The sequence below is a fragment of the Emys orbicularis genome, chromosome 15, assembly GCF_028017835.1.
Source record: "Emys orbicularis isolate rEmyOrb1 chromosome 15, rEmyOrb1.hap1, whole genome shotgun sequence".
Classification (NCBI taxonomy): Eukaryota; Metazoa; Chordata; order Testudines; family Emydidae; genus Emys; species Emys orbicularis.
In genome coordinates, this window is record NC_088697.1 from 22,260,215 (window position 1) to 22,288,079 (window position 27,865).

Consider the following 27,865-nt stretch of genomic DNA (forward strand, 5'->3'; position numbering starts at 1 on the left):
ATGCTGCTGCTGCTGGCCATCTCTGGGCTGTGCCTAGCTGTCCTGCCCTCGCTCTGCTCCCCCCTGGAGAGCGAGATCGTGACCCCGCTCCGCTTAGACCCGGACATCAATGGCCGGCAATATTTCAAAAGGGGCCCGGAGGAGCCCAGCCCCCAGGGGGTGATTTTCCAGATCACCGCTTTCCAGGAGGATTTCTACTTGAACCTGACTCCAGACGCGCAGTTCATTGCGCCCGCCTTCGCCATCCACTACCTGGGCGCATCCCCCAGCGCGGCCAGGGAGCGCCCCGACCTCAGGCACTGCTTCTACTCCGGAGATGTCAACTCCGACCGGGAATCCTTCGCAGCCCTCAGCCTCTGCGGGGGGCTCCGGGGGGCTTTCGGGTACCGAGGGGCTGAATATCTCATCAGCCCGCTCCGGAATGACACCGGGAACGGGGCGCTGAGGAACAGCCAGGGGGAGCACCTCTTGCAGCGCAGGAGCGCGCCTATCCAAGCCGGAGACCCCACCTCCAGGTGCGGCGTGGGCTCCAGCTTGAACCCGGCCATCCTTCAAGCTCTGGAGAAATACAAAGGCTCCCAGCAGCAGCGGAAGAAGCAGCTGAACGAGACCAGGCTGCCCAGGAAGAGCGGCCGCTCCAAGCGCTTCGTCTCCATCCCCAGGTACGTGGAGACGCTGGTGGTGGCGGACGAGTCCATGGTGAAGTTCCACGGGGCTGACTTGAAGCACTACCTGCTCACCCTCATGGCCACGGCGGCCAGGCTCTACAAGCACCCCAGCATCCTCAACCCCATCAACATCGCGGTGGTCAAGTTCCTGGTCATCGGCCAGGATGACAAGGGGCCCAAGGTCACCGGGAACGCGGCGCTCACCTTGCGGAACTTCTGCGCTTGGCAGAAGAAGTGGAACAAAGTGAGCGACAAGCACCCCGAGTACTGGGACACCGCCATCCTCTTCACCAAGCAGGTGGGTCTGGGGTCCGCGCGCAGGGAGGGGAGGCGTCGCAGGAGTGGGGGGCAGCGGGCCAGGCTTTCCTTCCCTGGCACTGGCTGGGACACGGCCCTTGGCCAAACGCAGCACTGCGCCCTTTCTGCAAAGTTGCCCCTTTCCCCCTCCTGCCAAAGCTCAATTCACTCTGGCGCGGATTGCGCAAAGCAAGCCCCGTTCCGCTGTCAACCCTGCAGCTGCTCAGGTGAGAGCTAGATTGTCCTAGCAAAGGCAGGCCGGGTTGAGGCATGCGCAAAAGCGCAGGCTGGATTTTGCAATGTCACTTAACTTACAGTATTTCTATTCTGGTTGCTCTTGCCAATACGGTCCCGTCTCCCCCAGCTACAACCTCCCAGAAAGCGCTGAGTGATGGGAACCACTAGCGTGGATTTAGCATTGAATCGGAGGGTGCGCCCCATGGCCAGTAGGAGGCGCTCTAATGATGAAATGTAAGGCAGCTCAAGCTATTCCAGCAGAGCTGTGCGTGTGGATCTGGGTCATTAGCTTGATTCACAGTTCCAAAGGCAGGGGGAATGCTGAATAACAACCCTCCTCCCACACAGCCAGTTACGGATTTCTTCAAGGGCCCGAACTCGGGCTGGGAGGGCAAAGATGATGGTGAGGGCGGAGGGTCGAATTAGAACGATAGGGCAGCCCAGGGCTTCTGCTGGATGCATGGCATGCGTGGAATACCTTCTGAACAACAGCCCAGAAAAATCACTGTCACAGGCTGAGTGCGGCCAGCAAACCGTTCATGGTCACTAATTTCTCCGTGGTGCATTTTCACCAGCCACCCAGCGCTTCCAGTTTGCAGGTATTTTATATCGGACAGGAAGGAGACCCCCCACGCCCAGCACTAGTATCTATCACAGCTCCTGAGTCTCTGATACAAAACAGCAGAGTTGGGGTCACACTGGGGTTCCCGACAGGGCACAGGAACTTGGGGGGAGGGATAGCTCATGGGGGGAGGGATAGCTCAGTGGTTTGAGCATTGGCCTGCTAAACCCAGGGTTGTGAGTTCAATCCTTGAGGGGGCCATTTAGGGATCTGGGGCAAAAATCTGTCTGGGGCTTGGTCCTGCTTTGAGCAGGGGGTTGGACTAGATGACCTCCTGAGGTCCCTTCCAACCCTAATAGTCTATGATTCTCTTTGCAATCCGCTCGAGTCCATCTGAGGACAGCCTCAGAAGCAGAGCAAGCATCCGGCCCTGGTTTCCGAGCCTTCCTCCTCAGCTGGGAGTAGCTGGAAAGCTCAGGCCTGGAGCCGGTGCCGCGCATTGCACCTGCCGAAGAGAGAGCCTCTCCCAGCTTCACACTTCCTCTGACTCATTCGCTTGAAGAGCCCCATGAGAACCTGGAACTCTCTCTCCTCCATTGGTCCTGAGTGAATTTAGTGCTGGTGAAAGGTGTCAGATCCCTGCAGGCTGGAGTCCTCTCTCTGTCCACAGAACAAGTACGGCACAGGCAGCAGTGGAGATGGCTTCCCCACAGCCCCTGCTCCTGTGGTCTGGAGGGAGACCCTCTGAGGCTCCGCTGAGAGAGAGAAGCATTAGACTTGATGTGTTTCTTTCTCTTTGCCTCATTCAGTCCTTGGACTCAGCTGATGCCGCCAGCAATGGTGCCAATGTCAATGCTGTTTGGGATGATTATTTTGCCGCATGGTTAACTGTGCAATGGGAACAAGACCGAGAGCGGCAGCTCACTTGGCATGGGCCCCTAAACAGCCAGCAGATGGGAACGAGTGACTTTCAGTCACCGCCCGCTCGGACTGGATGCAAACAGATGACATGCTTGAAACTTCCTTGGAGAAACTCTGCCACACTCAGACAGCCTCTGGGCTCCTGACTGCCTTCAGTCCCTGGGAGGAATCCCACTTCTCTCCATGGGAAATGCTTGCACACATCAAGTTTGATATTTGCCCCTTAAAATACTCAGAATACTTCACCCCAACTCGTTAAAGCACTCTGGGCTTTGCACTCCCTTTCCCATGGCTGCTGTTTGCTGAATCACATCACATTGCTGCTCGGATGCTTATGTGTATATTGAAGCTTTCTCCTTTCTGCTACAGTGATGAGTGCTATTGACAGACTTAACTAATCACCTCCAATTACCTACCTGGGCCTTCAGACGGACATAGGCTAGATTGTACTCTCAGCTACCCCTCTGCAGTTCCTACACAGTGTGTAAACCAGGACAGAATCTGGCTCAGTGGATCAAATCCTCATCCTGTTGGTTGAAAGCAATGGGAACTTTGCCACTGGCTTCAGTGGGACCCGGATTTAGGTCAGTGACCGTGATACCGTGTGGCTATAGACATTAATGGGGTGAGATGTTACTTGCTGAATTTGGAAATCACCGACGGAAGATGTCAGGCAGGAGAAAGAGGCTAGTCAGAAAGAGAGGAAGTGTCTACAAATACACGATATCATGGCAATCAGCTAGGGTGGGTTGGACAATAGGGAAAAAGCTCATAGAATAGTGACAGTGATTCTTCAATTCTCTTTTCTCTACCTCCCTGCCAACCTGCTCTCTTTATTCTGGGGAATTCGATTCCGGAGCGGAAGCTGTGGGGGCATTTCCGTAACTTGCATCCTAGTAAGGCATTCATGGAAGGAAAGGCTATTGATCACCACAAGACTTAATGATCAACATGATATGAGCACCACAGACCTGTGACAACAACTAGCGACCTCTGATCTACCCTGGAATGGTAGCAACCCAACCAGTGACAATTTCAGCGATGGAAATTCATCTCCTCAGACCACGTCCTTTAGCTGGACATGAATCTCTTTAAATGGGAACAAAGGCAGACGGCCTGATCCAAAGCCTGCTGAAGTCAACCGCTTCAACTGGGCTTTGCTTCAGGCCCTGCCTGGTTTACGATTGGTGCAAGAACAGGCAGCATGTTGACACTGTCCCCTAATGGGCCAGATTCACCCCGGCAGAAACCTGTTGAGGTCATTGGAGTTACACCAGGGATGAGATTGGCCTTAAACATGCACGTGCTGCCACATTGGCTGCATTTTTTACGCATGACAAAACCGTCCATTCCTGAAACCCCAATGCAAGGGCACATGATCAACACAGACATCTGCCTTCCCTGAACTCGTCCATCTGTGGTCTCCTGGGACCCAAGAGTTTATCTCCCTGCCAAAAGGCTGTTACATAAACCCTTAACTTTTATTTCGTTTAAAGGCCAATTGATAGGCAGTTTCCAGTTGTAGTCAGCAAGTCGCTTATAGATGGAGTTGTCCTTTCTCAATCTGGCATCAGGCGCTCTCGCACAGCCTTGTTTTCTATGATGTCAGTTGCTCTGGATTGCGGATATGTCCTTGGTGGACTCATTCTGTGCATCTGGCCAATTCAGGTCTGCCAAGCAAGTGTGAGCAAGAGATCTCGATCTTCCCACTTTAGCTGGTGCTTGAATAAGGGGCCATTGGAGCATACGGCGTTAAGATGCACAGCTGCCCCTTGTGACTGCACCTACGGAATGGAGAATGGGTCTGCAAGCGGCGTCCAGTAACTTGGCTGCATTTACAACCATCCGGAAACTGATGCTCTGCAGCTTTGTCCGGCTTGACATCTGCCAACGATGACCATGGAAGTTCTTAAAATATCTACTGTCGTTAAATGGCTGGCTTTGCCAAACAGCTGTTCCCTTTACTGCTGTGCATCAGAGGCAGGAGAGGGTATAGAATTCCATTACCCATGGACGCAAGGGTAGGGAGCTTAGAAAACATGCAGCTGAGGAGGGAGGAAGTTCCATCCTCTGAGTGCTTGACACAACTGCTGCAAGGTTCCCTGCAGCCAACCTGCAAAGCATCTGGAAAGACACGGATTATGAATCACTGGGGAGGCGGCCAAGCCTGGAAGGAGAAATCCAATGGGGCAGCAGTGAGTGGTTGCATAATCCTGAGTTGCTTTAGGGGGGACAAGGAGAAAGTTGAGTATCATATGGGATTATGGACCCCACGGGAGATGGGACCACAGTCACCATGCTTGGCTGGTGAGAGGCAACTGCTTGGGCCCTACGTGGAGATGGTGGCATCTCTGTCGAGCCTGCCCAGTTGCGGCAATGACAGTTCGTGTAGGCTGTTCTCCAACACCCACACAATGGAGGGGGCTAGGAAAGTCTAGGAAGGGACGGAGAAGAAATACCCCTCCTTAGAAAGTGAACGCCCTCATGCACAGAGCTACCTACCTTAGAAAGGAGGAGGAGAGGGGGAATTCTTATTCTATACTCCATTAGCTCAGGAGCTATTGGATTCAGATGGCGGAACACCTCTGCTGCCCAGTTCATCATCTCACGGCGGTGGGCAAATCAAAAAGAAGCATGTAGACCCCTGGCGACCCTCCGTGATGTTTGAGAAAGGAGTGTGGGCAGCACGCTGGCTGTGTCTGTTTCATCTCCCACGAGCGCAGCTTGGCAGGGGCAGAGAACGGTCTAGCTGGGAAGGATAGGTTCTCTTGCCTTGCTCTGCCATTGACTCTGTGTCACCCCGGACGAGATACTTCATCTCTCTGTGCGCCAGTTTCCCTATTTGTGAAGCGGCTGGAAATACAGGGTTATGGTGAGGCTCGGGGCCTCGCAATGAGAGGGCTGTTGGAGCAAAGTATTATCACCTTGTAAAGGACCAGTGGGCAGAGCCAGACCAGGAGAGCTGTGTCTGGATCAGGCAGGGCGCTGGCGTGACAGGCAAGGTCTTAGTTTACTGTAAAATCCCATTCTTGGACCGGTACTAGTATCATTTTCAGCATAGCCAAGACGAAGTGAAATAATGACCATGACTTATCTGTGAACATTCTGCAAATCCCATTGGACGCAGCAGCTGTAACTGGGCTGTTTCCACCTTCCACCCTTTCCCATCATAGCCAGATCTGAGGGGATTTTAAATGGGTGACACTTGCGTATGCGGTTAGCATTTTCCTGGCTTCCAGTGGGATGGGAAAGCTCTCCCTAATCCAGGCTCGGATGCTTTCAGCCCCCTCTCGAGTTTTGGTGGAATCATGTTACATTGCTTGATGCTGGAATCTCTGGGGAAATTCTCTGGCATGTGCTATGCAGAAGATCAGATTAGATGAGCCTAAAGAATCCATTAGCCTTAAGATCTCTGAGGATTCAGGTAGGAAAGGAGACTGTTTTAGGGAAGGAATAGTTTGTTTTGGATTTGTTTGAATCTTCTTGCTTTGGATTCTTCCTGCTACCTCTTTCCAACATGTAGTCTGCCTATCTAGGCATCTATAAATTGCTATCCCCGTAGTACATAGCTCCTGCCTCTTCCCCGTAGTCCCAATAACAATCTGCCCTTGTGCTGCTACTGCAAAATCTTCCTGCGTTTAGGAATATGCACATTTTGGGCTTGGTCCTCTCCTGTCTTGCACCTGAGCAAGGTGGGTGCAAAATGCTGTGAGGCCAGGAGTCTCCACGCTTGCACCAGTGGTGCAATTTCACACCCACTCATTGCACAAGTGTCAATGCTGACACGAGGCTGTGGAGGGTCAGGCCCTTTGCATTGCAAACTCACACTCCCTTTTCTCTTTTGTTCTTCCCATTTACTCCCCCTATTTCCTTCCCTTCCCCACGACCTGTAACCCTGTCTCCTCCTAATTGCCCCTCTCTCTTTTCTCCCTCTCTCCTCTGTTCTTCGTCCCCATCTGCTCTTTGTAGAGTCTCTCCCCGTACAGAGGAGATGTTATCCCATTGTTACTCTGGGAGCCCCCAGACACATCCCCAATCCCATGTTTTGGAATCTCGTACTCTGCTGACTCCTCTTTGAAGGACTCCTCCCCTCACTCTGTGGCCCTTCGCTGACCTTTCCGAGCCAGGTTTGGGAGCTGGCTGGACCTCCAGCGTGGCTGGAGGAGGGATTCTCGGTGGGGGTGAGGGGCACGGCAGGTGGGTGTGGCGCTGCCATCTGGCATTTCAAAGGGGAATGGCACCAGGAGGCTGAGGTTCAGATTTGAACCCAGGCCCAGAGGTTAAAGGAGGGCCGGGTAAGAGCTGCTTGTTAATCTATCCCTGCAGTCAGCGGACAAGGTTCGCAGCAGTAAGTGGGTCAGTGTGTCAGTGCAGGTGTTCGGCAGGGAGCCAAGAGCGCTCTCAGCCAGCAAGGAAACAGGAACTCTTAAAAGAGCAATGAGACTCCGAAGGCCGGGTTCTTCCCGGTGTGTTCCCACGGCACCCTCGCCCCTTTTAACCAAGGCCATTTGCCCTCAGTGGCTCTGCCTGTGGCAGATACTCAAGCAGACTTACCTAAACTGCAGCCAAGGGCTGCTTTGATACTCGGTCCCAGGAGGGAGCAGATGAGCCTAGAACCGGGAATAAATGGTTGCTCTGTAAACACGAGGCCATCTTCAGCTCAGCACTGGCTCCTTCACAGAAGGGGCCCAGCATTTGGCTTTGCCTGGCCAGTTTGAGGCATCAGCCCTTACCTGTACTGATACTACTACAACTCTGCCCTGACTAGTAGTTTCCTGGCATAGAGCTCCAGGCACTTTACAAAGGGAAGGTCAGTATCCGTATCCCATTGTACAGATGAGGAGGTTAAGCCGCAGAGAGGGGAAGTGAACTGAAAAGGGTCCCACGGTACGTCTGTGTCTCCTGACTCCCCGTCTAGTGCCTCATCCATTGGATGCTGCTGCTGCAGCCTTCGCGAACATGCATATTTCCCCTATATTTATCTAAGGCATTTATCTGGCCCCTGCTAGCATGGTACCTGAGTGCCTCATACCCTCTAACGAATTTATCCTCGGAACACTCCTATGCAGTAGGGAAGTGCTTTTATTCCCGTTTTTACAGATGGGGAAACTGAGTCACAGAACAGTTAAGTGACTCACAAGATGTCGGAGGCAGAGCAGGGACTTGAACCTAGGTCTCCGGCTAGCATCCTAACCACTGGACCATCCTTCCAGGGGTGCTGTTCAGAAGCAATGCAATAATGAACAGACTCATACCTCCTTCAGGCTGTGAACACCCAGACCTGCAGCCCTCAATGCTCCCCGGAAATGGCGATGGGGCTTTCCCTCCCTCCCCCAACAGAATCCAGGCCCTGACACTTTGGATTTCAGAGGGTCTGGTTCTGGTCTCGCTTACCTTAGTTCTAGACAGGTGTGGCTCTGTTGATTTCAGCAGGGTTACTCCTGGTTTGCACCAGCATGAGTGAAAGCAGTCAGGCTCCATGGTCCTCATGCTGCTCACTGTTTCTCTTGGACAAGATTTAACAAAAAATGTAAAAACAGAAAGAGTGAGATGGAAAGTTAAAGGGCATAAAATAGGAGCGAGATCACAGAGATCCGACTTGCTTGGCAACAGACAATCCTACTTTATCAAAACCAGATTACATTAGACTAAGCTAAGTACCCTCTGTCCCTCGTGGGAAAGCCAGGTCAGCAGCAGTGCTGTCTAGCAGTTAGTAGATCAGACCAGGGCTCCCCCCCTGCTGGAGATGAACCACTCACCTCTCAAGGCGGGGGGGCAGGCTAGGACTTGCAGAGGGCAGGCTAGGACTCCTGGCTTCTATTTCTAGCTGTGCCACTGACTAAAGCAGGTCACTTACCCTATCTGGGCTCCAGTGTAAAGTGAGGCTTATAATACCAGGGGGTATGAAGATTATTTCCCTGGTGGTTTGTTAAAGTGCTTTGACAGCATCAGCCGTGAACGTCCAAAGCACTGAATGATGGGACGTGCGCGGGTGTTCCTACGCATTGCCGTGATGCCCACCTGGCACATAGGCAAGTCATGCTGCTGATCTTCCGGAGCCAGGGACAGCTGCAAGGGCAGCGTAGAGCCAGTCTGTCTGAGGAGTTGAGATCGATGTCCATCCCTGGCGGGCAGGATACAGGGGCCTGGCCATCCTGGCAGAGGCATGGGCATGACTGCCTCTGAAGTCAGTGGTCAGGAGTTCATGCAATGGTGGTGCTGCCCACACATGACGGAGAGACTGTTGGCCTTAGGCCTGTGGAATCCAACAGGGCCCCGTCGCCAAGAACTGACTCACCACAGCACTACAGGCCACTGCAACAGGTGGGGAGGAAACTGGGTATCTCGCTGCACATAGGCCCCCACAAACTAGGGCTGCCCCTTGGAGAACAACAGAGACAGAGCGGTTAAGCCAGCTCTCCTGAATTCCTCAGCAGCCATCAGGGCTATCTCGGTGATGGATTTGCTGGGTGCCCTCTTGTAACCTGCCTGTCAGAGAAAGAGAGATTTCCCTCAAGACATATGAGCTACAGCCCTCAGCAGTCAAGGGAAGAAAGCTGTAGGAGCCTCCTGCCTGGGCCAGGCCCTGGAGATAAGCCGCCAGTTTGCTCCCTGCCCAATTGTGTCTTTAAGCTTCAAAGATCAAATAAACCAGATCAGGCTTCCACTCCCCCAGCTCTGTCCATGCACTTTAAGGGTGCACCTCCTTCCTGGGACTCCCACTCAGCTCTGCCAATGCCCCTCAACCCTAATCTGCAGCAACCCCTCCTAATCCTTCCATGGGCTCCCAGGGCAGCTCTGCCATCTTATCTCTGATATCCGAGTTGTGGTCCTCTCCTTGTCACCAGTTGTGTCAAAGTGCGTGATGGCTTTGTGATGCCGATATGTTCTCACGAGGGACCAGGGTGAGCCCATCGCATTCATTTCACACGCAGACAAGTGCTGGTTTGTCTGTCCAGTTCTTCAGTCGTGAAAGGCTTGCTTCTTTACTATGCAAAGGCCAGCCCTTTCCCCACAGGTTATTACCCTGATGTTTTCAAAGTATTTCATGAATTCTCAGCCACGTGCTTGCTACTAAAGCCAGCGGGGCAGGGCCAGAACCCTCTGAAGTTGCTGACGTTGGTATTTATTGATGGACGAACCTTGAATAAGCCCCCAACGGTTTGGATTCTTATAGGAACTTCAGTTTGGAGACCACCTCAGCCTCTCTTGTGCGATTACACAGCATAAGAATGGCCATGCTGGGTCAGACCAATGGTCCAGCTAGCCCAGTATCCTGACTTCCGACAGTGGCCAATGCCAGGTGCCCCAGAGGGAATGAATAGAACAGAGCAATTATTAACTGATCCCTCCCCTGTTGTTCAGTCCCAGCATCTGGCAGTCAGCACCGGGCTGTGTCCCTGACCATCTTGGCTAATAGCCATTGATGGACCTGTCCTCCATGAACTTATTAAATATTTTTTTGCTATTGGCCTGGACAGGAACGCATCATGAATCACTCTCATTTATCATGTGGTAGCACCCCAAAGACCCACCTATTGTAGCTTGATCCCATCCATATTTAAGGTGGGAGAGATTCCCTGCCCCTTCCCGCAGCCTGTCCTGTGAGCACATCCTCTCCTGGATTCCTGCGTTTCCCACCTTGATCTCAGAAGATGATAAAGGGGTGAAAAATGATGCTCGGCTCTTCACAAACAAATGAAATGTCAGCGTGTAAATTCCAGGCAGTTACTTCTGTTGCCAGACTCTCCCCTGTGGGGGCACTTCAAAGGAGAGTCCAGGGCTGCCTAGAAGGGAAAAACTTCGTGGAGCTGTCAAGTGGAATCCGATACGAGAGTCCTGGAGTGAGGCCGGCATTGGGGATCGGTCATCTTCAGTAGGTCTCCTTAACTCCCTCTCTCCCTTGAGCTCTGGAGAAAGAGAAGAGTGTGAGGAAAAGGAGGAAGGACATTTTGTGCTTATGTAGCACTAATACTATGTATTTGAACAGTGACTTATCTGACCATATGATTTGTATTACAGTAGCACTTATTGGCCTCAAGAGAGATCTACGCTCTGTTGTTGCTGGGCCCTCTTTAGACATAAAGTGAGGTACAATCCCCTGGCCTTCCTTCAAAGAGCTCATCATTGAAATAGACAGAACAGACAAAGGCTGGGAGAAAGGAAGTGTGGTTATCCCTATTTAACAGATGAGAAACTGAGCTAGAAAGACGCTAAGTGACTTGCCCAAGGTTACCCAGAGAGTCTGCGGCAGAGCCAAGAATTGACCCTAGATCTTTCACTCAAGGAATGTGATGGTCCAAGCACCGTACAGGGATTCTGGCCCCAATCCTGCCCCCTTTGCAGACAATAGCAAAACTCCCACAGATTTTAATAATGCAGGAGCTGACCCTAATGAATGCATTCTCATCACTCGCTCCATACCAGGTGTGTAAGGGTCACCACCTGCCTTTTACAGATGGGGAAATTGAGGCACTGAGAGGTTAAAGACCCAAACCTTCAAACTGCCGTACCAAAATCCATATTTTGACCTCCAGATAATTGGTCTGGTTTCACCAGAGGCGCTGAGCCCCAGCAGTTCCCATTGACCTCAGCAGGAGTTGTGGGTGCTCAGCACTTCTGAAAGAGGGGTTACACCTCTTGTAACCTGGCTCCTTCCACACCCACCCCTCCTCTGGAATTTAGATTGGATGCTCCTTGGGGCAGGGCGCGTGCTTATCATGTCTCCTGTGAAATGTCGAGCGTGCTTGGGGGTGCTCTAAGATAATCAATACTGTGTCTGACTTTAGGCACCTCAGGGTGAAGATTCTGGTTTAAGTGATTCGTCAGTGGCAGAGGTGTGAGAAGAACCCAGGAGGCCTGACCCAAGTGCCCTGCTTGGACGGCAGTTCTTTCAGAGGGGAAATTTCCCTTCCCCCCGTGGCTGTGCATCCCCAATGTCTCTGTTATCTCTGTTATGTAGTAGACTATTAACGTGACTGCATGTGTTCTGGTTGAAGGGAATTCCAGGCCCTGATGTAGCTAGCCAAACTGGTTCTCTTCGCCTGTGAGCTACAAAATAAGGAAGCAATTTATATCTGGCAATGGCACTGCCCAGCTGAAGTCTATATACCAGCCTCTGTCTCCGTAAGCAACATCTGTTAGACACGGTCAGTCCTGGCTCCGAACAACTCCAGCAGAGCGAATGGCATAACCTCTGCTTGGGGCTTCTGCTTTCAGTGGCTGTCACTATTGTCTTGTTCAGCGTTGTCTGTGTGGTCACATGGGAACTAGGGGGAAAAGTAGGGTCAGACCTAAACCTCCCAGCCTGGGAAAGAAGGGGAATGGGTTACAAGGAGAGCAACTAGGTGCCTTCAGGGTTTCCAGCTGGGAGATAAAACTTACCTCTCTCTGGTGTTAACTGGGGGGCTGCAGATTTCCCCAGCTGCAAAGAACCTTTCAGCAGGACCTCGTCAGAGTGGGAGAAGCTTCCTCTATGAAAGGCTGTTCTGGGTTTGACAGAGAAACCCCCTTGTTCCTCTCTTTGGGGCTGGGGGTAATCTCCCCACCTACCTGCTTCCGTAAGTCTATCTGCCTCAGGTGTTTAGAAAGCCCCCATCTCATAGAGGTGTGACAGAAATAGGAATCAAACCCCACTCTCCTGAGCCCCAGATTAGCATTTTAACCACTGGACCACCCTTCCTAGCAGGTACAGTCTCACAACTGCATCCTTCATCTCCGGCACGGCTCCCTCATCCGTTTCTCTTCCTCTGCCACTTCCACGCTCATTCCTTCTGAAAGGTTCTCCTTTGGTGTGGCAGAGAGAGACAGCACCAGCTGGTGGCAAGAGCATGGGTATAGGTCTTCTATTTCCGGCACTGTTACTTCCCTACTCTATGCCTCAGTCCTCACATCTGTAAAATGGGGAGAATGATACTTACCCTCTTGGAAAGGCGCTCTGAGATCTTAGGATGAGTGGTGCAAAGTATGATTATCATTATCAGGGTTCAATCCATTGGTTAAAAAGGCAGCCCATTCCCTGCAAGCTTCACAGAGTGCCATCTCCTCCTCCGGCGAATGAATCGTGCCATTCACTGGCTTGTGTGAGCTATCTGTGTCTGGGGTGCACAGATAAACTGCAATGACCTGTGAGGGCTGAGAGCTGCAAATAGCTTGTTTAGGGTAGGGGAGTTTAAGCAAATGTTAGGGGAAACTGGTGCACTGTTTGCATATTTGAAGGAGGAAGGCTGGTCTGGTGGTTAAGGTGCTAGCCAGGGAGACAGAAGGCCTAACTTCAACTCCTGGGCTGTAGGACAGGCTTCCTGTAGGACCTGGGGCAAGTCACTTAATCTCTCCAGTCAAGATTTACTTATGACTTTGGATGTCTCAGTTCTTGTGGACCCAATGTGAGACACCTTAAAGGGACCTGATATTCAGAGAGCAGATGCTCAGCGCTTTCTGAAAAAAATCACATCTTGTTTAAGGTGTCTTGAGTTGGGCACTCAGAATCGCCAGTCACTTTTGAAAATCGTGGTGTTTGTGTCAATTTCCCCAGCTGTCCCAGGCTCCCCATCCTTTGGCAGTCTGGAGCATTTGGACTCTAAACTCTTTGAGGCAGGAGCTATGTCTGCCTCTATGTTGATACAGTGTCTAGCCCTCTGGGGTCTTGATCTCAGCTGGGGTCTCTAGGCGCTTTAGTAATACACATAATCAATAATCAAAATGAATATGCATGTGTCTGCACTGTGCCTATAACAATAAGCATGTGTGCAGAATATTTGCCTATGCTTAAAAAATATCCCCATTGTGCAGAAACCCATTGTGAGAGCGGACAGACACTCTACGACAGAGGGCATCCTCAGGCTATCCTCTGGCAGGGACTAGTCCTGCTTTGGTTTCATTCCGACAGACTAGCGCTGGACAAACCTCAGGCAGTTCACAGCTTTGGTTCAGATAATCCCTCTGCAGCCTGGCTCCTCTGAACCTCTGGGATTCGCAGAATCAGGCTGGGAATCTGGCGATCAGGTGCTTCTTTGTGCCATTTCTGCTATGCCCTGGAAATACTCTCCTACCAGTTCACAGTTCTCCAATGCTTCTGGACCCATCCAGAACTCAGACAGTCTGGAGCCACTATGAAACTGAAAGGGGAGAGGGGAAGGAATGGAATAATCTTCTGGCCCTTAAAAGGTCAATTTCCGTTTGAATTGCGGGTGAAGGTGGGGCCAGTTCTTGTTTAACTCAGACTGCCTGCCTGCTCCCAGTGCAGCGCTGGCATGGGGCCTGCGCCAAAGCCCACGGAAGTCAATGGGAGCCTTTCCAATGAATTCAACAGACTTTGGAACTGACCCATCAACCTCTCACAGCCAAGGAGAGGTGAGAAACTGACCTGTCTCCTTCCTTTGGGTCTGATCCAAAGCCAGGAGCCCTCCCATTGACTTCAGGGGGCTTTGGGTCAGGCCCTTTGTCCTTCTGAAACAAAAAGAAGTCAGGCTGCCTCCCCTGGTGTTTAGGCTGGGCCCCTTCCCTGTCTATAGGGGCCTTAGAAGTCAGGAATCTGTGTCACTGAAGACTCAGGAAGGTGTTACATATATGGTATCGCTGATGCCAGGGTTAATTCCAAACGTGTCATTTCATCGCACTGGACAGCCCAAGGTTGTGTGTATTTTAGGTCAGTGAGCCACAAAGGTTTCCTGGCTCCTACTCAGTGTAAACAGGGATGTATGGTTCCTATCCTGTTGTCTCCTATCATTCTTGTTTTCTAGGGGTTAGTTAGTGCAATAATAAAAGCCACGTGCTGGCATCTCAGAGGGGTCCTCTGGTGCTGGCGTCTCAGGGTCTGTAGCATCAGTGCAATCCTTGCCAACCACTAACTGGTCCAATTTGTCCTCTCCCCATGTTCTCTGCAGGATCTGTGTGGTGCCACCACCTGCGACACCCTGGGGATGGCCGACGTTGGCACCATGTGTGACCCCAAGCGCAGCTGCTCGGTCATCGAGGACGACGGGCTGCCATCCGCCTTCACCACGGCTCACGAGCTGGGTAAGGGGCTGAAGTTCAGGGCAGCGCCCGCCCGTCCCCTTTCGGGGCTGCTCCCTCGTTTGTTTGCGGCGTGGCTTTTGTGGGAACAGAATTTGGCTTTCTGGACCCACCCCGTGCCTCGACTTCACAGGTCTCAAAGCGCGTGGCACCCAGTGGGAATCTGAAGTGCAGGGGAGCGAAGTGACATGCCCCAGGTCGCACAGGAAGGCTGTGGCAGAGTCAGGATAGAACTCAGAGTCCTGATTCCAAGCCCACTGGAATGTGCTGCCCCGCTGATAACAGCATGACTGCGTTTTCTTGTACAGTTTGCTGACTCTCTGTTCCCCTTGCTGTACAATGCTAGCGTCACCGGGGGTGTGCTTCCATGACCCGCACGAGTGTCCGATTTCCCGGGCAAGCCATTCATTCCCTGTGTTCTCATGCCTCTGCCTCGCACGTTGTCCCTCAAACAGTTACCAGACCATTTCTGGTTTTAATAGCGAACGCCTCCATCCATCATTCTGTGGCTTAGAAAGCTGCCACTTTAACCAAACCCACAGCAGAGACGTGGAGCCCCAGGCTGCGGTTGCCACCTGGGGGGAAAAAAAAACCCAACCCATATCCCAAACCTGCTAATGTTTATGGCTCCATAATTAGGAGGGAAGGGGGAGGGAGGAAAGCCTGAGATGTTTAAAATAACCCTGAATTGCAGCCTCAGGAAGTTTAGACAATAGCCAAGTGTCCGGAACAGCTTTCTGGGGAAACTCCACCTCGGGGTGAGAAAGTGAGACGCACAGGCTTTCTTCCCAGCGCTTCTGGGAGGTGAGAGAGGAACTGTTGGAAAACAGCTGCTAGGAAAGCGAGTGGGGCCAGTGCGGGCGGGTCAGGCGTCCCAGCTATATTTTGTTGTTGTTATTGCCACTTTTGTTCAGTTTCCAGGATTCGGGTGTCCTGAAATAACACACCAAGGCTGGGATGCATTAGGCACGCACCTAAATCCAGAGACACTTGCAGTCCCTGGGGGGGTTGAGCAATGAAATTGCTCTCTCTCTTCAATGTTCTTTCTTTCTTCCTTTCCTTCTTTTCTCTCTGAATAACCCGCATCCATACATGAAGCAGATGGTGTGCGTTTTGGCCAGCAAAGTGCCGGCTCAGAGACCCCACTGGCAGGCTTATAACTTGTCCGTCTTAAGGGCGATCTGATTTAAACACAAGGAACGGAGCTTGTGGAGCCCGAGGTCAGGGGGACAGAACACCCAGACCATTAACCACCAGGCTGCAGGTATTTCAGAGCTGTTAGTCCCACAAGCAAAAGGCTTTCGTCTGGCTTAGCCAGAGTGGCCAAGATCTGGGGCGATGTGACTCATTAGCATCCGGGAAGATCACACAGGGGCGGAGGGGAGAGACATCAGCTGCTGAGGCAGTGGTGGTTTGGCTGTTACAACAGGGCTCATATAGGTGTGGTGGGTCATCAAAGCAAATGAGGGCTCCGTGGCATTAGCTAGAGCAGGGTCCGTGCCAGCGGTCTGTGGCGCAGCTTGCTGGATCCTAGGGGACTAGCCAGATATGTATATAAACTGAGACTAAGCGCACTACCCACGTATAGGAGACTTGGTCAGATCAGAGCCTCCTGCTAGAGAAGGAGAAGTTGCCTTGTGATGAAAGGATGGCCTTGTGGCTCAGACATGGGCCTCCTGGCTTCTCCTCCTGGCTCTGCCCTAGGCTTCTTAGACAAGTCACTTGGCTTCTCAGTACCCCAGGTTTCTCAGCTGTAAAATGGGGATAATGGGACTGACGTTGTGAATTGCTCTGAGATCTACGGGTGAAAAGCGCTGCGCGACAGCTTGGGACGACTAACGGCCCCTCTTGCTCTTCCAGGACACGTGTTCAACATGCCCCACGACAACGTGAAGGTCTGTGAGGAAGTCTTCGGCAGGCTGAAGACCAACCACATGATGTCACCCACCCTCATACAGATCGATCGCGCCAACCCCTGGTCGGCCTGCAGTGCCGCCATAATCACCGACTTCCTGGACAGTGGGCACGGTGAGCTGGGCATGCTGGGAAGGGGGACTTGGCTGCCGTTGCTGACGGTGGCTCGTCGTTATCGGTGTCTAAGGTGCCGTAAAGGCGTGCAGCACTTAATAAAACAGATGGAGGGGCAAAATCCCTGCCCAGAGGGGCCATCCAGCTGGCAAGGGTTCAGACACAACGTGTGGAGACACTGCGGGGAGGAGAAGTGGGTAAGCAGCGAGGGCAGGCGTTGGGAGCCTGTAGCTACCTACTCCGATGACGGGACCCATGCTTGCTCTGTGGTGAGATCCGCTCCATCCCAGTGCTCTGGGTCAGTGCAGCCGGGCTTTTATCTCGCCTTCTCCCAGCTGCGGGTCACCAGTCCCATTTCGCCCGCTGGGACCTGGTTTAAAACTGGCCCTGCAGCTCACGAGCTTTAAGTGTGAAGAATAGAGCCTTTCCCTCTCACGGGGATGTGGGCGTGGGGAGGGGAGAAGCATCTGTGCTCCTCACACCAGATGTCTGCAGCCTTGAAGCCCTCACACAGCTGAGCTGGGACGTCCCTCGGCTCCACACACTCCAGCACGGTTCTCCCTTTTTAAACAGTTTACTTTGGGCAAGCAGTAAATCATATAAGCTGCGTTCATGCAGGGGGTCAATAGCGGCTGAGGGCAGGTCAGCTTGGGCCCTGGCTAACTCGGACTCAGTGGTTTCTTGGTTTCAACCTGGCTAAACCAAAGCCAGGTCAGGCTAGAGAGTCCACCTGCCTCTGCCCACCGACGTCCCCTCCCCCTGCATGCACCATCTCTATTGTGCTCATTGCTGTGGGGTCTACATGACGTAAGGGCTCGATACACAACTCCTGCAGCCCTCTCCTGGGACGCGCCTCTGAACAACTCACGGCCAACATGCTTATGTCTTGTGACCCGGAGGGGTTGGCTGAGATTTTCAAGGGCATTCAGCTTTAATGGGAGACGTGTGCCTAAATCCCCTAGACCGATCTCAAAAGCTCAATAGTTACTTCTAAGTGAGCAGGGAGGCTGGTCACTGGCCAGTCTGATGGAGCTGCTAGTCAGTGCCAGTTGCATTGGTAGGTTTTGTGTAATGGACCCCTGTACCTGTAGGAACTGGATGGAAACCACGGAAACGACAAATGCTGTTGATTAGAAAAATCACACAGGCCTTGTTAAGAGAGAAGAAAATCCAGCTGTAGCTTTACTTGCTGGCCTCCTGCTGCAGTGAGTTCCACAAGTTATATGGTGCCAAGTAACGGGTCTGCCAGCACCGGCCATGAACGTCTGCTTTGCATGCTCTCCAAGGGTTGGGTGCAGCAACACCATGTATTGAATGCCCGGTCAGTTGAATGGTATCTCCCATTTAATATTTCTCTCACTGCCCCGCAGGGGACTGCCTGCTGGATCAGCCCATCAAGCCCATCTCGCTGCCGGAGGACCTCCCTGGGGCCAACTACAACCTCAACCAGCAGTGCGAGCTGGCCTTCGGCCTTGGGTCCAAACCCTGCCCCTACATGCAATACTGCACCAAGCTCTGGTGCACGGGGAAAGCCCGGGGTCAGATTGTTTGCCAGACGCGCCACTTCCCCTGGGCCGACGGCACCAGCTGCGGGGAGGGGAGGTTCTGCCTGAAGGGCACGTGTGTCGAGAGGCATAACATCAGTAAGTACAGGGTGAGTACCTAACCGCTCCGTGCTGGGGGATGTGAGTGGGGAGGGCAGGGGGTATATAAGGTGAAGCCCGGCAAGGCAGCTTGGGCTGACGCTGAGAACATGTAGCTCAGAGTTCTTTGTGCACTGAAACCAGGCGACGTAGTGCCAATGCTCTCCCAGGGGCTGGCCACGGGAGGGGCATGGCTGAAAGCCACCGGGCTGTACCCCGCTGCAGGGAGGGAAGCAGCCAGAAGTTGAAGGGGTTTGTCCATTCCCCACTTGCACAGGCGTGCTAGTCATCATCGTCCTTAAACCCAGCCATCGTGACCGTTTCCCCAGGGCGCTGGGCCTGGCTGCAGTTATCTAGGGCTCCTCCAGACCGGATAGCCACAGCGTACTCCTCATGGAGCGGCCTCACCACGGAGCGAGCACTTGGAGGGCTCAGAGAGGAGTTCATCTCCACGGCCGCCATCCAAGATGCTGGCTGTGATGGGCTGTGTTGCTTGAACACCTGGCCACGAATAAGCAAAGTCTCTGACTTGTTGCAAACAGGCCAGCCAATTCCAAGCACTGCGGAAAGTCAGCAAGCTAGATTGGAAAGGCCCCCACTTCCCATCTGTAACCCGGGAGGCCAAACTGAGTCCCCAGCAGGTGTATAAACAGCAAATGCGCTTGTGGGGATGGAGAAGAGGAGGAAACAAATGATTATCTTTTCCAAAGGACTTGCGGCCCTGGTTGCTGGGGCTGAGGCTCCCCTCGACTTAGCTCTTGCCCCAGGACAAAGCTACGCCCAAAACGTCGCTCTGAAGCAGCTCTGCTCTCCTCTTGGTGCCTGGCAAGTGTTTTCTCATGGCACCAGGTGTGAATGGCTTATGCTGGGTGTGGCAGCCATAGAGGGTAGAGTCCCTTCTGCATAATGCTGGGCACCCCCATCTGAGTCTGATTCCCTCCATAGGGGACCCAAATATTGCACGCTGGGCTGCTTTTGAAGAGACATGGTTGTAGGGCAAAGGGGTTTTCCTCTTAACACCCTCTCTCCCGCAGGTGGAGGGCAGCTGGGGGAAGTGGACCCCATACGGGCAGTGCTCTCGGACCTGCGGTGGGGGAGTCCAGCTAGCCAAGCGCGAGTGCAACAGCCCAGCGCCTGCCAATGGAGGGAAGTACTGCGAAGGTGTCCGAGTCAAATACCGCTCCTGTAACCTTGACCTTTGTTCTGAGTCAGGTGAGGCTTCCCCAAGGGATGGGGCCAGCCGGGAGGGCAGAGACCTGCCCTGGCACTAGTTTCTAATGGGCACAGTTGGGCCTTGCAAAGAGCTGTACATGTTCAAGCAAACCACCAATCCCAAGCAGCTACCTGCTATCCCACTCAGTCCCATTGCTGTTGGTTCTCCGTTGTGCTAATGGTGCTGTTAGGTGTCACTGAAGTTAGTGGCGGATGAGGGTTTTGGAGGTGTGAGTCTCAGGAGCTATGGAGGTTTGGGTCAGGTGACCCCAAAAGTTTGGCAGCTTTTCTGCAGGTGACACAGATCTCTCTGGTCTGCAAATCAAGTTAGAGATTTCAGTAGGTACCAGAGGAAGGCAGTTCAGTGGTTAGAGTACCTAGAGAAAGACTCGGTGTGTGGCCTCGGGCAAGTAACTTAGCCTCTCTGGGCCTCAGTGCCCCGTCAGTGAAATGGGGACAACAGCACTGCCTACCTCGCAGGGGAGTCGTGAGAATAAAAACACGAAAGACTGAGGCGCTCAGACACTGTGATGGGATGGAGAGATGTTCCACAGGTTGAGTGTGTGGTCAGTACGGATACAAAAACAACAGAGCGGTGTCTCAACCTCTTGAGACTGCAAAACTGAGCAGGCGAATGAGGGAAAACAGACGGTCAGAAGGGATTTTCATGCCAGAAGTGAAGAAAACAGCTCTAAATATCAGTCTTACAATGGGTCTGGAGAGATCTAAATTAGGTAACGGTTTAATGGGCGCTTGTGTCTTTTAGTAGAACCCACTTTGGCTCATTCCTTCTCTGCTCTATTTCCACTCAATCCAGCTGAGCTGGAAATACCATAAAAATCCCAGTTCTCATGGTATTTCTGCCCTGGCCAACATTCAAAGGCCCACGAAACCTGATGGGGCAGAAAGGGAAAGTTAACCACACCTGAAAATAGCTGGTTTGGGTTTTTAATTTGCCCACGTTGATTAGGAGGTGGTATTTGCAGCTGGTAACGTCTGACCTAACTCCACCTGTAGTATAAGGCAAACAATACATCATCAGAGACTAAAGCTCGGACAGATGTCTGCAACTGTTGTTTCATCTGTGCACAGCAGAACTAAAGTTAGACTATGTGAAAAATATGCAGAATTTTTTTGCGCGCACGCAAAATAACTGTAATCAAAAATCCAATTTTCTGGAACATTCTGAGCACTTTAAGCTGGCAAAAAATAAGCAAGAACATTTTGGAAAAAATGTCAAACATTTTCGACGAGCTGTAGCTAGCATCGCCATAGCAACCACTGCCAGGTTTGAAAGTTTAGGGACAATTTCACTAGAGACAGTGAGCCCAATTCTCCTTGGCCTTGCTGCTGTGTGCAGTCATTTACAGCAGCCTGTTTTATTGAAGCCAACAGAGCATCGCCAGCTTACCCAACCAGAGAACCAGGCCTGGCCATGGTACTACAGTAGAATATTACGCACTGGATAGGTGGAAGTGACTTCCCAGCTTGCAGGGCAGGGGAATATAGTGCTAGTGCATGTGTGTGAGAGAGAGATTATACACTCCAAAGTCACTACGTATGATGGTCCCTAGGCAGGGCCAGTGCAACCATTTAGGTGACCTAGGCGGTCGCCTAGGGCGCTAGGATTTGGGGGGCGCCATTTTCTTCGGCAGCGACGGCCGGATCTTTGGCCGCCTCAGTCGCCGCTGGCATTTAGGCGGAGGGAGCTGGGGCAGTGGAGCGCGGGGAGGGCCGCCTGCAGCAAGGGGGGGGGAGGGTGGCACGCAGGGGAACTCCCCGTCCCAGCTCACCCCTGCCCTGCCTCCTCCCCGAGCACGCGCCTCCCAGGCTTGCGGCGCCTAAGCCGATTGGCGCCGCAAGCCTGGGAGGCGGAAGAAGTGAAGCAGTCACGGCGTGTTCGGGGAGGAGGCGGAGCAGGGGTGAGCTGCTTCACTTCTCCCGCCTCCCAGGCTTGCGGTGCCAATCAGCGTAGGCACCACAAGCCTGGGAGGCAGGAGAAGTGAAGCAGCGACGGCGTGCTTGGGGAGGAGGCGGGGCAGGGGGGAGCTGCTGCGGGGGGGGTGTGCCTCAGGGCGGAGCGGGGGGAGCTGCCGCGGGGGGGGGGGCCTCACGGTGGGGGCTCGGGGACGGGGGGGGCGCAAGGTGGAAGTTTCACCTAGGGCGCGAAACATCCTTCCACCGGCCCTGTCCCTATGCACCACCACAACAGCTGTGCTCTTCTGGGGGCTATGCAGATCACTAAGCCCATGACAAAGCCACTGAGAGCTGGGTACAGAGCACTGTCAGCTGAGGGGTTCTGGCTAGGGAACAGTCTTCCAGGGGAGGTCAGGCACATCCAGTGTCTGAGTATCGTTAGAAAACGCTGCACAACTTTGAGAAAGGCAGATCCCATCCATGACCCTGATGATACAAACCCTGCTTTCTATTTCCAACCCCCGAAACACCATCCCCCAAGCAGAGTTTTGACCCCAAAAAGGGAGAGTTGCCAAAGATGCCATGAAATCCTCTTGGAGCTTTGCTACTCTTACTGATTATGTGCGGAAGCCGCCCAGATACCATGGCGATGGGCAGCAGTCTAAAACACCTTTCAGATAGATATCTAACAACCCCCTAACATCCCTGCACAGTGTGAGACCAATACCCCAAGCTCTGGAAGGTCTTCTGAGCGTGGCCTTCTCACAGAATCATTCAGAAGGTCTGGAGAGTAACCAAGATTTGTGCAGCTCAAGCGTGGATCCATTTGGAAAGGCCTGTTCACTTAACTTTTCCTCCTCCTTCCCACCAGCAGGACCCAACTCCTAATGCCAGCTACTCCAGTTTTCTCCCCGCACATGTCTCTTGTAATGTGCTGGGGGGAATTACCTAACTCTTCACAGCTGGGCTCAGGCATAGTCATGGACAGGAGCCACAATCTCTGCACTGAGGGGCTGCAGCTGTGTGCTGTAGTTTCTGTAGTCTTCTCAGGAGAGAGGGTTAACTCTTTCCTTGCCATCTCCTGGATAGGGTCTCTTTGTGTCTCTTCTAATAATCTAACTGTCGGATGTCTTCTTCAGGTTTTATTGCACACTGCTCAGAGGTCTTGCAAGGAGTGCCAAATACACAGATAAAATAAACAAACATAGTTTGGAATGTCCATGGTATGTTCACACGTTGAATACTGTGTGCAGTGCTGGTGGCCCCATCTCAAAAAAGAGATATTAGAATTGGGAAAGGTACCAAGAAGGGCAACAAAAATGATCAGAGGCATGGAACAGCTTCCCTGTGAGGACAGATTCCAAAGACTGGGACTCCTTAGCTTAGAAGAGAGACAACTGTGGGGGGGAGGGGTAGAGGGGAGATAGGATAGAGGTCTATAAAATCATGAATGGTGTGCAGAAAAAGTATTATTTACCCCTTCACATAACACAAGTACCAGGGGTCACCCAATGAAATTAATAGGCAGCAGGTTTAAAACAAACAAAAGGAAGTATTTATCCACACAACGCACAGTCAACCTGTGGAACTCATTGCCAAGGGATGATGTGAAGGCCAAAAATATAACTGGGCTCAAAAAAGAATTAGATAAGTTCACAGAGGATAGGTCCATCCATATCTATTAGCCAAGATGGTCAGGGATCCAACCCCATGCTCTGGGTGTCCCTAAACCTCTGGCTGCCAGAAGCTGGGACTGGATGACAGGGGATGGATCACTCAAGAATTGCCCTGTTCTGTCCATTCCCTCTGAAGCATCTGGCACTGACAACTGTCAGCAGACTGGATACTGGGCTAGATGGACCATTGCTCTGTCCCAGTATGGCCATTCTTATATTCTTACTGTGTTGCTTTGAGCAAGTCACTGCCCAACTCTGTGTCTCACCGCTTCCCTATCTGTAAAAGGGGGATAATACTATTTACTCTCCTTTGAGACCCTTGGGTGAAGAGCTGTATTATCTTTTATTACACATCTTGTTCCCATTTCTGAAAGACTGCAATAACATCAAGTGCCCTCCCCCCCCCCCCCGTTACTAGATATGGCCTGCAATATGAGGCAGTGATTGCCAAGACATGAGCCATGCACGTAGACTTTACAGTCTTGCCAGTTTCATTTCTCCCTGGAGTAAAAAGGTGGCAGTTGTTTCGAGCAATGGTTGTGGGATGTTACCCCTGGAACTGACACTGGCTTAGCTGTGAGTGTGGCTTGAAGTGGCTTTCTGTACCCTCCACCATTGGTGATACTGTCCCGCTGTTATTGTACCCCCACAAACCACTCTCCCTTGTATCATCTCTTCATTGGGGGTGCCTTGACTATACAAATAGTCAGACAAGTTTCCTCTGAGTCTAGGACATAACATGTCTCACGAATCGCAACACCAAAGCTTCATTTGCTTCAGTAAACCCAGAAAGCCAGATAGTCTGGCAGACACCTACAATCCTTAATAGTCCAGTTGGGGACCAACTCAGACCAGCCATACATTTGGAACCAGAGCCTAGCCACACTCGTGTAAATCAGGAGTGACTCCACTTAAGTCAGTGGAGCAGAACTGGAGTAAAACCAGTTGCAGGGAGAGAAGAATCTGACCCTGGGCATCCCCAGATTCCATGGTGTGATACTGTATGGCTGATGCTGCCTAGCTGAGGATGTCCTCTCCAGTGAAATGCCCACGCATGCTTTGTATCCTTCCAGGGCTAGGAAAGAGTTTCCGAGAGGAGCAGTGCGAGGCTTTCAACGGCTACAATCACAGCACCAACCGGCTCACCGCCACCGTCTCTTGGGTCCCGAAGTACTCGGGAGTCTCGCCTCGGGACAAATGCAAGCTCATCTGCAGAGCTAATGGCACCGGTTACTTCTACGTGTTGGCTCCTAAGGTGAGCAGGAGAACAAACAGTGTGAACCGGGGACCATGGGGGAAGGGGGGCCATTGTAAATGAAATCGGGTAAGGGGCTATAGGGAAACACAAGGGCAGCTGGAAATGAATGAACAGAAGGATTTTTTTTTGACCCAGCGGGTGACGTTTAGAATTCACTGCCCCGGAGGCTGGGATTCAAGAAAAATTAGCCTGTTCTTTGGCTATCAGTGTTATCATGGGGCATAAAGGGGATTAGATGAGAGGTCATGTGCCAGATCAGCTGGTGTAAATCAATGGAGCCGTGCTAATTTACACCGGCTGTGGATCTGGTCCCATGCCTGGACCTGTGTTTGTAAAGCATCCCAGCTTGCATGCCTATGGCACTAGAACAGGAATAAAGGATAACAACTAGACACTTCCCCCCGGGGATTCTGGCTCACATGCACAGGGCGGGGCCGCCTGTCAGATTTGGGACTGGGAATGTGGTGTGCACATGACACCGTCAAAGAGTTAATCAACTCTCCAAAGCTGCTAGTTTGCAGGGTGCTGCCCTCAGGATTCAATGTGAGGAAAGAGAGAGAGAGAGAGATGTGGTTATAGACGTGGCAGTCAGCAGTCAAAGAGCACCTCTCGAGTGCCTCTCGAAGGCACAGCCCGGAACGGAGGCAAAGGCGGTTTTATGTCCTCCATCATAACACCTCCTCCATACTGGGCTGCTCAGGCAACTTAGCTTAGAGCAGCTGCCGGCTCACTGGCACGTAGGGCTACGATAGTCCCGGATGGGCACCCAAAAGTTCTTTCTTGAAATGCCGGCGGAACACGCACAGGTGGGGCAAATATCTTCACTTGAGCACAAAGTGACTTGATGGCTTGTGCTTTCTCTCTGCCTACGGGTAAACTTCAGGTTGTGGATGGCACTCCCTGCGCGCCCGAATCCACCTCGGTCTGCGTCCAGGGCAAATGCATCAAAGCGGGATGCGACGGCAAGCTGGGCTCCAAGAAGAAGTTTGACAAGTGCAGCGTGTGTGGAGGAGACAACAAGAGCTGCAAGAAGGTCTCGGGCTTGTTCACCAAACCCATGTGAGTGCCAGAGGATCCTGCTGCTTTCCCCATGTGCCCTATAAAATAGGCCTCAGAAAACATGGGGCTCATGGAAGGGAGGGACCAATAGTACTGTTTCCAGGGATGGGAGCTCTGCCGTTAGCTTCATCGGTAGGCCCTGATTCTTTGGAAGAGAAGGTTCCAAGTTCTAGGCTACTCTCAGGGGTTTCAATCTGGTCTCTTGCGCTGGGGGTGAACTGTCTACAGTTGAACCTCACATGGGTATGCTAGATCAGTGGCTCTCCACCAGGGGTACGTGTACCCCTGGGGGTACACAGAGGTCTTCTAGGGGGTACATCAATGCATCTAGATATTTGCCTAGTTTTACAACAAGCTACATAAAAAGCACTAGCAAAGTCAGTACAAACTAAAATTTCATACAATGACTGGTTTATACTGCTCTAAATACTAAACACAGAAATAGAAGTATTTATATTCCAATTGATTTTTTATTTTTATATGGCAAAAATGAGAAAGGAAGCAAGTTTTCAGTAAGAGGGTGCTGTGACACTTTTGTATGGTTTTGTAAGCAAGTAGTTTTTAAGTGAGGTGAAACTTGGGGTTACACAAGACAAATCAGACTCTTGAAAGGGGAAAGGTTGAGAGCCACTGGACTAGATGACTCAGGGGCTGATCCTGGACCAGTGACCCTTTCAGCTGTAGGTTTCTGAATCAGACCCAGCCCAGGTTGGGAGTGAGTGGATGGTTTTACGGTGGCTTTCTAGTGGACTGTGTAAAATGAATGATTGCTCTCCGCCTGGTTCCTAGCGCTCAGGTGTCTACATCAGAAAGACTCAGCACCACAATTGCCTGCCTTGGTAGCCATCTCAGCAGAGGGACCAAGGAAACCCATGGAAACTGAACTCCTCTCTCATCACTAGAGGTGACCCCTTCAGGTCAGGGTTGAGGCCCATTGGGGGGACAGGGAAGCCTACCCTGAAGCTGTCTGTCCAGCACCTCTTGTGGGGATTTTTCAGGGCCGGGAAAGTCTCAGGGACAGAGCTATAGAGCTGCTGTAGGGCGGCAGAGCACTGGCGGGGCTGGAATGGGGTACGGTGGGTCAGGACTGAGGCACATTGGCAGAGCTGTGGGGTCCCTCTATTGGTCTAGCAGAGGCGGGTTCAGGCAAGGGGAGGGGCCCTGGCAGAGCTAGGAGGGAGAAGTTTGGGAAGCACCAGCCCTAGAGAGGACAAGTCTCACCTCTAAGAGCAACAGCTTATGAATGAAAGGCCCATGCCCAGTGATGTCAGTGGTGCTAACACCACCTCCCGGGTGGCTTGTCTGCTGTTCTCTTACAGGCACGGCTACAACTTTGTGGTGACCATCCCAGCAGGAGCCTCCAGCATTGACATCAGGCAGCGGGGGTACAAGGGCCTCATCAGCGACGATAACTACCTAGCTCTGAAGAACGGCCAAGGCAAGTATCTGCTGAACGGACACTTCATCGTCTCAGCTGTGGAGAGGGACCTGATGGTGAAGGGCAGCGTGCTGCGGTACAGTGGGACGGGCACGGCGGTGGAAAGCCTCCAGGCCTTCAAGCCCATCCAGGAGCCGCTGACCGTGGAGGTGCTGTCAGTGGGGAAGATGACTCCACCACGTGTGCGCTACTCCTTCTACCTGCCCAAGGAGAGCAAAGACGACAAGTCCTCTTATCGGAAAGACGGGAAAAGCCCACCTGTGCTCAACAACCACGTCCTGAGCATGTCCAACCGCTTGGATCCGGGCAGGCCGAATTACAAACGTGTGTCCTACAAGTGGGCAGCCAGTGGTTGGGAGGCCTGTTCCGTCTCCTGCGGCAACGGGCTGCAGAAGCGCTCCGTACACTGTCGCGACTCCTACGGCCAACTGGCCTCCGTGTGCGATGCTGCCCAGCGGCCCATCGATGTCAGGATATGCGGCGACCCCTGCCCCACGTGGGAGGTGAGCCCCTGGTCCCCCTGCTCCAAAACCTGCGGCCGGGGCTTCAAGAGGCGCATGTTGAAATGCACGGCACGGGCCGGCCAGCTCTTGCCTCGGGATCGCTGCAACCTCAGGAAGAAGCCTCAGGAGCTGGACTTCTGCACCCTGAGGCCGTGCTGACCCCACGGGCGCTGCTTCCAAAGAAGGCCTGGTGTCTCTCTGGCTGGAGATAAATGGCTGAAGGCTGAACAGCAGCTGGGGGGAGGGTGAGGGGGAGCTGTCTGAGGTGAGGGGTCTGTTACATAGGGCATATCAGCGGACAAAGGACTTGTACGCAGGGCGAGAGCGTGCACATGTGAGAGGGGCCCAGTGTGGTGTTATAGAACAGGTTGCTCAGAGATGGAGTAAAATAAACATCTACCTCGAAGCTGCCAAACTGTCCAGGCTCCCTC

The 27,865-nt window shown here is 52.6% G+C and overlaps 1 protein-coding gene across 1 annotated transcript; it reads left to right on the forward strand.

Moving 5' to 3' along the window:
* ADAMTS15 (ADAM metallopeptidase with thrombospondin type 1 motif 15) lies at positions 1–27,593 on the forward strand. Its single transcript, XM_065417075.1, has 8 exons — positions 1–966; positions 14,571–14,703; positions 16,561–16,728; positions 18,099–18,382; positions 19,406–19,583; positions 24,250–24,431; positions 25,318–25,493; positions 26,813–27,593. Exons 1-8 carry the CDS (start codon positions 1–3, stop codon positions 27,591–27,593), a joined length of 2,868 nt encoding a protein of 955 aa, XP_065273147.1.
* Positions 27,594–27,865: the final 272 nt, after the last annotated feature.